This window comes from Mesoplodon bidens (assembly GCF_964165515.1).
Source record: "Mesoplodon bidens genome assembly, chromosome: 14".
Lineage (NCBI taxonomy): Eukaryota > Metazoa > Chordata > Mammalia > Artiodactyla > Ziphiidae > Mesoplodon > Mesoplodon bidens.
The window spans coordinates 69,834,710-69,847,095 of record NC_138170.1 but is presented as its reverse complement, the minus strand read 5'-3'; the positions used below and the strand labels follow the sequence as shown (position 1 = coordinate 69,847,095).

Genomic DNA, 12,386 nt, shown 5'->3' with positions numbered 1-12,386 from the left:
CATTCCTGCTCACAGTGGCCACGGCCTCTCTGGGGGAGGAGGACTGGTCAGAACTAGGGCTCTGGAAGGATTATTCCAGTACTATATGCCCAAGAGCCCTACTCTCTGGGGAAGCTACAGGCACACCAAGGAATAGTATGGCCGCCCTCAGAGCCCACACATCCATAAACAAATGAACCTAAAGTCTACGTGAGTGTGCACTTCAACAGCTTGGGAATGTTGGGACTTGGTCATTTGTCCTTTCCCAAGGCCTGCCTTTGATTCCAGAAAATAAACTCTCCCTCCCGTGTGGACTCTCGTAGGGCTCGAGGCCATTCAGGAGTTGTCTACCACCTGGTGGGGCAGTGTAACCGAGGAGCCGTTAGGGAACGTGGCTGGCTTCTCTCGCCCCTTCAAGAAGAAGGTTAGCAGCTCCCCCTTCCCTTTCACGAAGATGGGCCCTCTCCTCACGAAGCGGAAGCCGTACTCTCGGAGGATGACTTGAGTTTCTTCCACCACCTGCAGAGGGAGAACCGAGAGCGTGGGCTTAGAGGGGGAACCTGGGCCGAGGGGCCCGGTGGTACCCACGCAGGGTCCCCGTCCACAGGCTCACGGCGCTCTTCTCCGGCCCCTTCCAGCCTGTGTACCGGTTGGGGGGTGGGGTTTGCCTGACCCGCCCCTCCGTAACCTTCGTGCTCCCTCTCCTAGGAGGTCAGCCACAGGTCGCCTTGTTTGGCAACTTATATGCCTGCTTTTCTGTCCCCTTTGCCCTTCTTGTGGAGCTTTCCTGCCAGAGCCAGTGATACAGATCAGGGTGGTTTTGGGGGGAGCTGTTGGAGGCCCAAGGTGTCACCGGTTCACACCAAGAGGCAGGACATCCTTTTTTTTCTTTTGCGGTACGCGGGCCCCTCACTGTTGTGGCCTCTCCCGTTGCGGAGCACAGGCTCCGGACGCGCAGGCTCAGCGGCCATGGCTCACGGGCCCAGCCGCTCCGTGGCATGTGGGATCTTCCCGGACCGGGGCACGAACCCGTGTCCCCTGCATCGGCAGGCGTACTCTCAACCACTGCGCCACCAGGGAGGCCCGAGGCAGGATACTCTTATCCAGAACTTAAACCTACATTTTGCAAGTGGGGTTGAAGTATTTTCTGTTTTACTGAGGCATCTCTTCCCACTCTTGCCCTTGATCTCGGCATTGCCAAATTAACGTGCTGGGCCAACAGAAAGGAGGCAGCAGTGCCCTGCAAAACACGCGTTATTCCGAGTCCACTCCCTGGATCTGAGCACACGGTCGGCTCTGTTGCTGGACGTACCTGAATGTTGCCCATGACCCCTGTGGACTCCATCCTGCTGGCTACGTTGACTGTATTGCCCCAGATGTCATAGTGTGGTTTCCGGGCTCCGATGACGCCAGCCAGTACCCCTCCTTTGTTCATGCCTGAGGTAGAGGCACAGAATTCAGCACAGCCCCATCTCAGAAGCCACCAACTCTTCTCACGGAATTTGCCACCTGGCTCCCACCACAAAGCTCCTAGTTATGTAACATACTCTTCATCAAGCCTAAGCTACCGGAGGACAGAAGTCACGTGTCCTTCTCACCCTCCTCACTCTGTGCTCGGTAAATGTCAGCCACCCCGATATACTAACTCATTTAGTACAGAAGTTGCCAGTTTCTCTCTTGACACACCTGGTACTTCAAGTCTCCTGTGATCTTGCCCAGGATTGAGACCCCCTTCCCAGTAGTGGGTGGCAGGTGACATGAATCCTAACAGGCTGGACTGAGGTGAACAAGGCCCTCAGGCACAGAAGATTCCCTGGAAAGGTAGACAAACTCAAGTCCCAGCCGGATTGAGAAGGAAGGCCATCATTGTAAACAGCGTGGGACAGGGATGGCTGACCATTTCATCGCACTTTAAGTTTGATCATCAACCTAAAGACCCTTAAGGTCCCTTCCAGCTCAATGAGTATGACCCTCCCCAGCCAAAACGCCTAGGGTCTTTCTAAGCCCCGTCCTCCCTGATTTGCCGAGCCCCCTGCACCAGGGGGAGCACGGCAGAAGTGGGCAAGCCGAGAGGCCTTACCAATGCGCAACATGAAGTTGTTGAAGGACTGGTTGTTGATATTGGTGAGCGTGTCTTTCATGGCGAGTGCAAAGTCGGCCAGATCCGCCAGGTGCTGCCAGCGCTCCTTGTCTGACTTCTCCTGCACGAGAAAGCAACCGTGAGCGCCAGGGCCAGCCGGGCGCCTGCCTTCCCTTCACCTGCTAGTTACAGGCCTTGTTCTGCACTTCCTCCCACAGGGGAGCCAGGGACCTCTCTAGCTCTGACTTGTCACTGTGACAGCTCACCTGGGTCCCTCTGGGCCCAGGGCAAGGGTGGGCAGAAATGGTGGGGAAGGCAAATCCCTCCCAGCCCAGCTGCTGTCTGCCATGCATCTGGCAGGGTCGTGCCACCACCCTGTCTGAACGTGGCCTTTGAATTTTGTATCGTCCTCATTTTGTTTCTTCAAGTAGACTGTAAGAACTTGAGAGTGATGACCGTTCTAGATGTTCCTTGAACCTCATCTATACGGTGGAGATGGCAGCAGGACGGTACAGCACAGCTGTGAGACACACTAGGGTAATGTTTGAAGACCAGCCCTTGGGACCAGGGCAACCGTGGTTCATTTCCTCTCCCTCTGGCGCTAAGCACAGCTGGCCTCACAGGACTGAGCTAACAGGAGAATCACCTGTCAGCCAGTGAGCGCTGACGACTCCCCTCTCCTAACAAAACCATTTCCCCAGCCTGGACATCTTCACTGTCACATAACTGGGTAGATAGTTCCTGCTCCCCGGCTCTTATGAAAGTATAGAACATTAAGAGGGCATGGCCACAGGCACATGAAAAGATGCTCAACATCGCTAATTATGAGAGAAATGCAAATCAAAACTACAACGAGGTATCACCTCACACCAGTCAGAATGGCCATCATCAAAAAGTCTACAAATAACAAATGCTGGAGAGGGTGTGGAGAAAAGGGAACCCTCCTACACTATTGGTAGGAATGGAAATCGGTGCAGCCACTATGGAGGGTCCTCAAAAGACTAAAAATAGAGTTGCTATCTGATCCTCCAGTCCTATTCCTAGGCATATATCTATCTGGAGAAAAATTTGAAAAGATACATGTACCCCGATGTTCACTGTAGTGCTATTCACAATAGCCGAGACATGGAAACAACCTAATTGTCCATCAACGGATGAATGGATAAAGAAGATGTGGTACATATATATAATGAAATATTACTCAGCCGTAAAAGAATGAAATAATGCCATTTGCAGCAACATGAATGGACCTAAGAGATTACCATGCTAAGTGAAGTAAGTCAGGTAGACAAATACCGTATGATATCACTTATATGTGGAATCTGTATGATACAAATGAACTTATCTATGAAACAGAAACAGACTCATGGATGTAGAGAACAGACTTGTGGTTGCCAAGGAGGTCGGGGGTGGGGGAGGGAGGGACTGGGAGTTTGGGGTTAGCAGATACCAACTATTATATAGAGAATGGTTAAACAAGGTCCTACTGTAGAGCACAGAGAATTATATTCAATATCCTGTAATAAACCGTAATGGAAAAGAATATGAAAAAGAATGTATGTGTGTATAACTGAATCATTTTGCTGTACAGTAGAAATTAACATTGTAAATCAACTATACTTCAATAAAATAAATTTTAAAAAAAGAGAGAATATGGCCACAGTTGCATAAATGATCTCATGCCCTGCCTAAGCTGTGGAACAGCAGTGGGGGGCCATGTGTGTTCCCCTCTGCTTATTAAACTCGTAAACCTGGTTTTATATTTGCACCACGTGGTGCTAGTTGGGTGTGTGTCTGTGGGCCTCGCACTGTTGTGGCCTCTCCCGTTGCAGAACACAGGCTTTGGGCGCGCAGGCTCAACGGCCATGGCCCACGGGCCCAGCCGCTCCGCGGCATGTGGGATCTTCCCGGACCGGGGCACGAACCCGTGTCCCCTGCATCGGCAGGCGGGCTCTCAACCACTGCGCCACCAGGGAAGCCCAATGGCAGCTACTTTTATCGTGACGTCATTTCCCACGTGCTACGTGTAGGCCGCCTCTCTCTTGCCCCATCTCCTCTAGACAGAGCTGGTTAGCTACCTTGTTGGAGCTGGTAAAGCCGTTGGTGTTGACATCTGGGGTGACTCCTGAAGCTGCCATGTAGGTGCTGCCAATGGTTTTGATCTTGGTGATGACCCGAAACTTGGGATTGTCCAGGAGCTGAGGCCAGTAGGAAGGAAGAGAGAACTATCAGCAGTCAAGGGAGATGAATGAGCCAACTAAATGACAGATTTGCCTGTTTACAACAAGCCCACGAGACATCTAAGATGTTTTCCTGGAACAGCTTCATCCAGCCGACATCTGCCACATGATCCTGGGCCAATGTAATGATATTCTGAGCCTCGGTTTCTACCACCTTAACACTGGGATGAAAGTGCCAGTCGCCTAGGGTGGGTGAGCATCTATGTAAAAGCATTTCCCCTGGTATACAAGTTACCTGATAAATGTCTACTGAATCTGAATTTGAGGGGAGGAGGAATCAGAGGGGCCTCAGGATCTTGTTTTGGCCAGACCTATGAACTTGTAGGTGATTTCCCAGGCTCTCACCCAGGACCCAACCTCTCCAGATGGCTGCAGAGGCCCCTCAGTTATGCGGACGGGCTTTTATGGGGAAACACAGCAGCCAGAGTAACTCTCTAACTTCTCTCTGACTTCTGCAGCCTTTCCTGGGCTGCAATCTGGAAGGGCTGGCTCTGTGGCAGGAGGAGGGGGGCGCGGGATGGTCACTCACAGAGTCAAAATCTGAGATGATCTCATTGAGGAAGCGCAGACACTCAATGCCACCGTTATTGATGCTCTCCTCCGTGTAGAAGTCAGCAAAGTTGGGCAGGGAGGCAAACATGACTCCAATCTCGTCATAAGACTGACTGTACAGCTCCTAAAAAGAGGCGGGGCCAAAGTGCTGAAAAACGTCTAAGTGAATAATGTGCTATAGAAATGAATGTGTCTTCCATACCCATGACATGTGCACTCAGCTTTTTGGACACACACGTCTCCCAGACTATCCCAACTTTGAATTATTAGAAAGTAGCTCATCACATTTAATAACTCAAAAAGAGCTTCACTAGTCCCTGCAACAGCTCCAGCTCTGAGAAGAGGGTGGGGTGGAGCTGGGAAGTGAGGCATGAGAACCAGTCTGAGATGATCACAGTCGACAGAAAGGTGGGCTCCACCAAGGCCTTGGCTTCTGAAATGGGCCTCCCAGAGGTGTGTGGCCCATGGAAGCAATGTCTATGGCAGTGCCCTTTACCAAAAGCCTGTGAAATTCTTCTTTTGTTTCTAGTATTGTGGTGCTGGGTAGGTCCAGTCCTACCTGGGCCCCCAGGCCATGTCATAAGAAGGCAGAAAGCCAGAAGATGACACACAGGCTCGTGGCTCCAGCACAGGGCCACCCCTCACCTCGTCTCTCTTCTTGGACCCCAGGAAATGGCGTGCCACGTGCTCAGGCAACATGTTAGTGACCAAGGCCTCGTTCCAGCGTCTCATTTCATAGACACGTTCCTTCTGGTCGTGGACCTCAATCTTCCATAAGAACAGTGTCCGTGCCAGCTTCTCCACCTACGGACACAGACATAGGTAAGGTGTGAGCTCTAAGCTGGCCATCTGAGGGAATTCCATCCTGGCCCAGTGGTTAGGACTCCGTGCTTTCACTGCCGTGTCCCGGGTTCAATCCCTGGTTGGGGAACTAAGATCCCACCCACAAGCTGTTCAGCACAGCCAAAAAAAAAAAAAAAAGAGAGAGAGAGAAAGCTGGCCACTTGATGGGAAGACGAAAAATGGGAACTTGATAAGTTCCAACATGGAAAAACTGAAAGGAAAAAGGCTAATGGCAAAGGAAATGAGACCCAGAAAGATTCACCTCATCAAAAAGGCCACCCTACAGGTGCAGTGAGGATCCCAGCCCCTTTGGTTACAGGAAGATGTGAGAGGTATTCTGGATGTGTGGGGCGTCCTGGGACCTAATTTTAGCTACAGGTCTGCCCTGTGGGTGGTGGCAGCAGTGGGATCTCCTAGCCCAGGGAGGAGGAGTCCCCATTTCCAGCAGGCTCCATTTGATCAAGAAGTGGCTGGGGGTGGCTGTAGTTCCCCGACAAGCCACTGGGTGGCACCTGAGCTAACAGGGAAGTAAGTCCCTCACAAGGGTACTTCCTTCCCTCTTCCTCCTTTTCCTTTTAACCAAACAAAAACTTCATCAGCTTCTTTCCCTTTATTTTCCGGCTCTGTAGTCAGTGTGTTAGTGACCCCCAGAGCCAGGGTGAGTGGAGATCCAGGAGCCGCTGGCCTAGGGAATAGAGATTTTATCCAGGCTTTTGTGCCCCTCCCCCAGGCTTCCTTCAGTTTCCCGCAGGAGGTGAGAAGGAAGAGGTAATAAGAACTGTTGCTCCTGTACTACTGAGGAAGAAACCAGAAACTCGCAGAGGTGGTGGCCTGACCAGGGTCACATGCCATGTGGGGTAAGGGAACCAGCATTCCCCAGGAGCTTGGGTTCCTAGGTCCCGGGGCTGCTTCTCCAGAGGCCCCGACAGGTCCGCGCAGAAGAGGAGGGTGTGCAGGCACTCACGTGGCGGGAGAAGTAGTAGAAGCTGAGCATCATGACGAAGATCATCACCGTCATGGAGCACTTGGAAGGCACCAGGGGCAGCCTGTGGGGCCGAGAATAATTCAGCTGAAGGGCCCCGTGCTGCCCGCTGACAAGGGAGCTTTATTCCCTCTAATCTGGCTGTGCTGTTTCCTGTCACCCAGAAAGTTTTCTCAGCAGCTTAAGCGCCTTCGCATCAAGTCCAGACGCCCACTGGGCAGCAAAGCTTTCTGAAATCATTGGGTTTTTGTCTTAACAGCCAGCCAACTCCTGGCTCCTCCCGGCTGCACTTGGAATCCACATCAGGCCTTCGGGGATGCTCGCCAGATGTTGAATAAACACTGCATCACCTGACTGATCAGAGAAGTAGCTGCAACCATCTAGGAATCTGGAGACGGGAGAGACTAACTAACATCTCAGTGATGGGATGAGGGCACAGTTCCACCATGCTTTTGTGTATTTCTGTGTGGAGCTGTACATCATTTCCACTACTGTACAGTATTCTATTACATGACTATACCACGATTTATATATCTGTTCATTGTTGATGTCATTTGGGTCGTTCTCATTTGTTTTGGATGTTTGTAGGTGTGTGTGGCTATTATGAACAGTGCAACTGTGGACATTCTTGTACATGTATCCTGGGACATATATATGTGCATTCATTTCTCTAAGGTGTACACATAGCTGTGGAATTGCTGGGTCATAGGTCTACTTTCAGCTGTACTTATTAACTCCAAATTGTTTTCTAAAATGGCTGTACCAGTTTATACTCCCACCAGGAATGTATGCATTACCATCATTATACATGATGTCATCAGACTTCTTAATTTTCGCCAAACTGGTAGGGGTGTGATGGTCTTTCACAGTGGTCTTAATTTGCATGACCTCGGTTACCTGAATGCCTTTCATTTATTAGTGCCCAGTTAGATTTCTTCTTTTGTGAAACGCTCTTCAAGTCTTCTACCCACCTTCTGTTAGGTCATCTTTTTTTTTTTTTTTTTAACTTACTTAAAAGCCTGGTCAAGTCACTGAATCAATACAATTCTAAAACTTTAGAGCTAGAAGGGACCTTGAAGAACTTCTAGTCTGATATCCTCTTCAAGAGATGAAAACTGAGACTCAGGAAAAGTGGCCTGCCTGAGGCCCCACAGAGAATCACTGCGCAGGGTTCAGAATCCAGTTCTAGTTTGAACGCAATAGTGCTCCTTCCTGCTCCTGTTTCTGCTGTCTGCTCTTCCAGCCGGTAAACGCAGCTGTCCTCCATTTGGCTGCTCCTCTTTTCACCTCAGCCCAGCCTCTCTATCCCACCCTCTAAACCACACTGCTCAGGCCTCGCTCTCTTTGACTCAGGAGAGGCCAGCGTGGCCAGATGAGCACTAAAGTCTGCTGCAGTCTCCTACAGAAACACACACTCACTTCTCCGGCTTGACTATCCCACGTCACGTGCCTCTGGAAGGATGAGACCATGGGGCTTTGGCCTGTTGTATTCCCTGCCTCTAGAAGAAAGGGGCCGAAAACACAGACCAGGACGGGAAAGCGGTCACCCTTACCTGTCAGTGCCATTGAGCCCAGGGCTGGAAAGTACCTGCATCTTCTCTAAGGCCACCATCGGAAAGCTGTTGGGACAGATAATAGCACACTCAGGCCCCATCGGGTACAAGAGACTGGTGCCCAGCCAAACACTGAGGTGACCCAGGTCTTCAACTCCTCAAGAAGGGGAAGGATGTGTCCTGGGATCACAGCCAACCAGTGGCCCGTCTGTGAGAAACCACAAACCCTGATTCCCATACAAGCCGTGGATGAGCCCTAGAGACAGACGGCCAGCTCAGTGCAGACCCATGACCTTGAAACGGGGCCTGGGGGGTGGGAGGAAGGAGACTATGCAGATCCCCAAACAGGCTTCATCTTACTCGTGTTCCTGGAAGCGTCTGCGGTCGTATTCATCAAAGATGGGGCGCCAGGCGTAGATGTTGATGACGGCCACAGCCCCTGCGATGAGTAGCATGAGTGTCAGCTTGACCATGTGGCTGACCTGCACCAGCATGATGGTGGCGATGAGGGACAGCACAGCGACGTAGCTGTAATACTTGGGGTTCTCCACGCAGCCGTCCTCTATCTGCACCCCTGAGGTGCCGTTGGTGGGTCCCATGTAGTACTGGAGACAGCTAAGCTGGAGGCCAGGACCGTAGGGGAGAGCGTGGGGTGCAAGGGGACAGCAGACACTGGTCAGAGAAGGCGGGGCTGTGGCAGCTGCCACCTCCCACGGCTCCCTCAGAAACACCGAGAAAGAAGAAAAATTTACCAGGGGACAGTAATACAAAAGGCAGTTAATTCCTGCTAAGAGCTTTACCATTAACTCCTCTGATGGTCATGAAAATTCTCTGAGTATTTTAGTGTTGCCACCATCATAGGGAAAATTCGGAGAGGCCGCCCTTGCCCAAAGTGGGGCAATTAGCAAGCCGCAAAGCCAGAACCAGGAGTCCACTCGTTAGGTTTCAAACCCAACATGCACTTGCCCACAGCACTCTGTTGCTTCCGGAGGGGCCATGAGCCAGCCAGGCCACCCCTGAGAGCTTCACTGCGACGGCAGCCAGTCTCCACTCACAGACCCTTCATTTCTGGAGTCTGGTCGCCGGTCCCACTGCTGGGCAGACGTGGTCAATGGAAAGTGCATCCATAAACCGAATCGAACCTACTTTTCTTCATTTTCACCCACTGGCGCTTGTCTGGCTTTGGGGAGGCTCTCAGCATGTGAGTCTAGCACGTGGAAAGCTTCACACCTCCCTAGTTTTTCTCCCCTCCACAGGACTTCCAGATGTCCTGCCAGTGTCCATGACCCTGTCAAACAGTGGCCCCCAGACCTCGGCACCAGGCTCCAGGGGGGTGTCCTGACCCGCAAGGGGCCCAGGCCTTTTCTTCCCGGCCCTGTGGCCACCAGCAACCCCTGGGCATGTCAGGTTCTGGAGCTCCTAAGTCCATTCCTGTTGGACTTTGGATCAATTGGCCCTAGGGCTTCTCACGTATACTGCTACCAGAGTAAGTCTCCATGCTGACTTTCCTCCCATGCTTCAATTGTTAAAGATAATAAAGCAAATAATATAACATTATATTTGCAAAAATCAGGACTCTAAGAGAGTGTATCTAGTACAGTACTACCAACATTGAAGGGCGCTGGGAGGCCTGACCAGAGAGCACCAGCGACAGCTCCAAGTGCCCAGTGCTCAGCAACTGGCTGGTGGCTTCCCACTGCCATCCCTTCTCCCCAAGAAAGCCTCTGATGCCCCCTCACGGGACCCGCATGAACTGAGGACCGCAGAGCAGAAGATTTCGTCTACCGCTAGCCATCTGGGCTCAGTGAACCTGCCGTCCCAGTGACCCACCTCTGGAAGGTGTGGCCTTGTTCAAATGGATGAAGGCCAAACAGGAGCGCTCCTCTGGTGGAGCCGGTTTACCTCCCTCGTCCTGATGGATGCCTGATGCTAGCCACACTGTAGGGAATACTTAAGATACACAGAAAGCTTAGGAGTATTGGGGCCCCTGAACAGTGAGACATGGAGAGAGAAAACACAGGACGGGGATTTAGAACTGCTTCAATTCTCCCCTCTGTTACTTACTGGCTGTGTGACCTACAACAAGGGATTTAACCTCTCTGAGCATTATTTTTTCATATGAAACTACAGATGATACCGACCTCTCGGGATTGTTACAGAGATTAAATGAGACAACAGATGTAAACCACCCAGAAAGGAGCTGGTGCCTGGCGCTGGGCTCCTGGACCCGGGGAGAGCAAGGAACTGGGGAAGACGAGGCATCCCGGGGAGGAGGCCCCGCCGCTTGGCCAGGATGATCGTTTAGGAACCTAAGCGCCACTCCACACCTGTGTCTACGGGGGGTGGGGAAATGGGCCGGCAACTGCTCATGCAGGCTAATCCAGAAGCCTCCTCTAAGAGTGGGCGTCCCTTCAACAGGACAGCAGGGGCTCACCATGTCCACGACGTTTGCCATGACCAGAATGAAGATGGCCAGCATGGCCCAGGTGTTCCTGGCCCAGCGTGTCCGGTCGATCCAAGTCGAGAAGGCCACGATCTTCTTAGGAAAGGCCTACAAGGATGGAATTCCCAGGCCCTTGTGTCTTGACAGCCTTCCCCCCTGTAAACATGACTGCTAACCACTCCGCTTGCTCCCATACTTCCCAGGAACCTGGAAAGTAGTGCCGCGTGTGTGCGTCAACCAAAACCTGGCTGCGGCACAACTGAGAGGGCGCGCGGATCCCGGATCTGTCTGCCCGTCCTGCTGGATGTGCAGGTGACACACCATGGCTGCCAGATATCAGAGCCCTTCCCAGAGCTGCGTGGCGACCGGCCTGAGCCTGTGGGCAGCACCAGCAGCAGCAGTCCACTCACTGTCTCTGGGCGGCAAAGCCATGTTAGGGGAGAATTTTCAGGGCCGGCCGTCTTCGCCTGGCTACTTACTCCTGCTTTCCCTGGGTCAGTGTACCTAAATCCCCCAAGTTACTCACAAGCCACCTGCCAGATCAATTTTCCTAAAATGCTGCTTTTCCCTTTTTTTTCTAATCAAAAACTCTGCCTGGCACCCAGTGCTTATAGGAGAAAGTCTCAATCCCTGTGTGTGGCTTTCAGGGTCCTTCACAACTGGAGCCATTCCGCCTTCTAGCTGGGCCTCCACTGCTCTTCTACACAGGTTCCCATTTATGTAGACTCTGGCTCACCCACCCACGCGCGCTCCGCGGCCTGGCCCAAAGTGGGTGCAGAGCCGCTAATGAAGACGTGTGTAAATGAATGAATGGATAAGTGCCTGAGCCACCCCCATGGCAGTCCTCTACTTGTCAGGATCTCACAGGACACAACTCCATCAATACCCACTCTCACAGGGAGCGATGCTCACTTCCAGACGGCTTTGAGCCAAAAGGAAAAGTGCTTCTTACCCGAGGAAAGATGGCAGCCAGCGAGCAGACGGTCAGGGTCAGGAGCAGGACCTCGCCAACCACGAAGGTCACATAGTTTGTCATCAGCCTGTAAGAGAGAGAAAACAACCCGGGAGAGGACCAGAGGGAGTAGTGGGCTGGGTCAGGGGCCAGGACAGTAAAGGAAGGGAGACAGAGGGCAGGCCCCCTAAGCAAGGCACAAGCCTGTACCCAAGAAGTCCCATGTGATACCAGGGAGTTGCTGCCGGCTGTGTGCAGGGCCTGGGGACATGGGACCCTCCCCAGCTGTAACTGTTCTTTGGGACATTTCTTAAAGAAGGACAGACTCACAGATGCCCTGGGCAGAGCCCAGTAAAACCTGGGAAGGGATTCTTAGGAACAAGCACTCTGCCGCGTTGCAATGATGAGAGGGGCGAGCACAGAACAGAGCCGCTTATTGCCGAGGGCTGCTGAGGGTTACAGCCTTCACCGCTGTCTCCCCAGACCTCAGCCCCAGGCACAAAGTAGACAGCAAATATCTGTGAAGTGAATGAATGAATTTGGTCCTCACAACAATTCTGAGTTAGTGAGGGCAGGTTTTATTATCTTCAGATCATCCTCATCATCATCTTTCACTTTACAGATGAGTTAACGGATGCCCCAGGAACCCTTAGTGATGCGCCCAAGGTCACAGAAGAAATAAGTGAGCAAGCCGAGTCCAGAACCTAGGACCGTGTGACAAGTCCAAGGCTCTTTAAGTTCCCCAAACTGTGATCAGAAGAG

The 12,386-nt window shown here is 52.1% G+C and overlaps 1 protein-coding gene across 3 annotated transcripts in view; it reads right to left on the bottom strand.

Moving 5' to 3' along the window:
• Nucleotides 1-315: 315 nt before the first annotated feature.
• Nucleotides 316-12,386, bottom strand: part of ADCY3 (adenylate cyclase 3) — a gene marked incomplete at its 3' end in the record, with an annotated part of 85,614 nt that continues 73,543 nt past the window's right edge. For 2 of the 3 annotated variants that reach the window (XM_081254789.1, XM_081254790.1), the window contains exons 12-21: nt 11,625-11,712; nt 10,664-10,780; nt 8,590-8,849; nt 8,230-8,295; nt 6,659-6,740; nt 5,497-5,655; nt 4,829-4,975; nt 4,138-4,257; nt 2,060-2,180; nt 505-1,416 (exon numbers count right to left, since the gene is read on the bottom strand). In XM_081254789.1, coding sequence (XP_081110915.1) covers nt 1,079-1,416; nt 2,060-2,180; nt 4,138-4,257; nt 4,829-4,975; nt 5,497-5,655; nt 6,659-6,740; nt 8,230-8,295; nt 8,590-8,849; nt 10,664-10,780; nt 11,625-11,712 — 1,498 coding nt within the window. The other variant, XM_081254791.1, reaches the window with a different exon arrangement.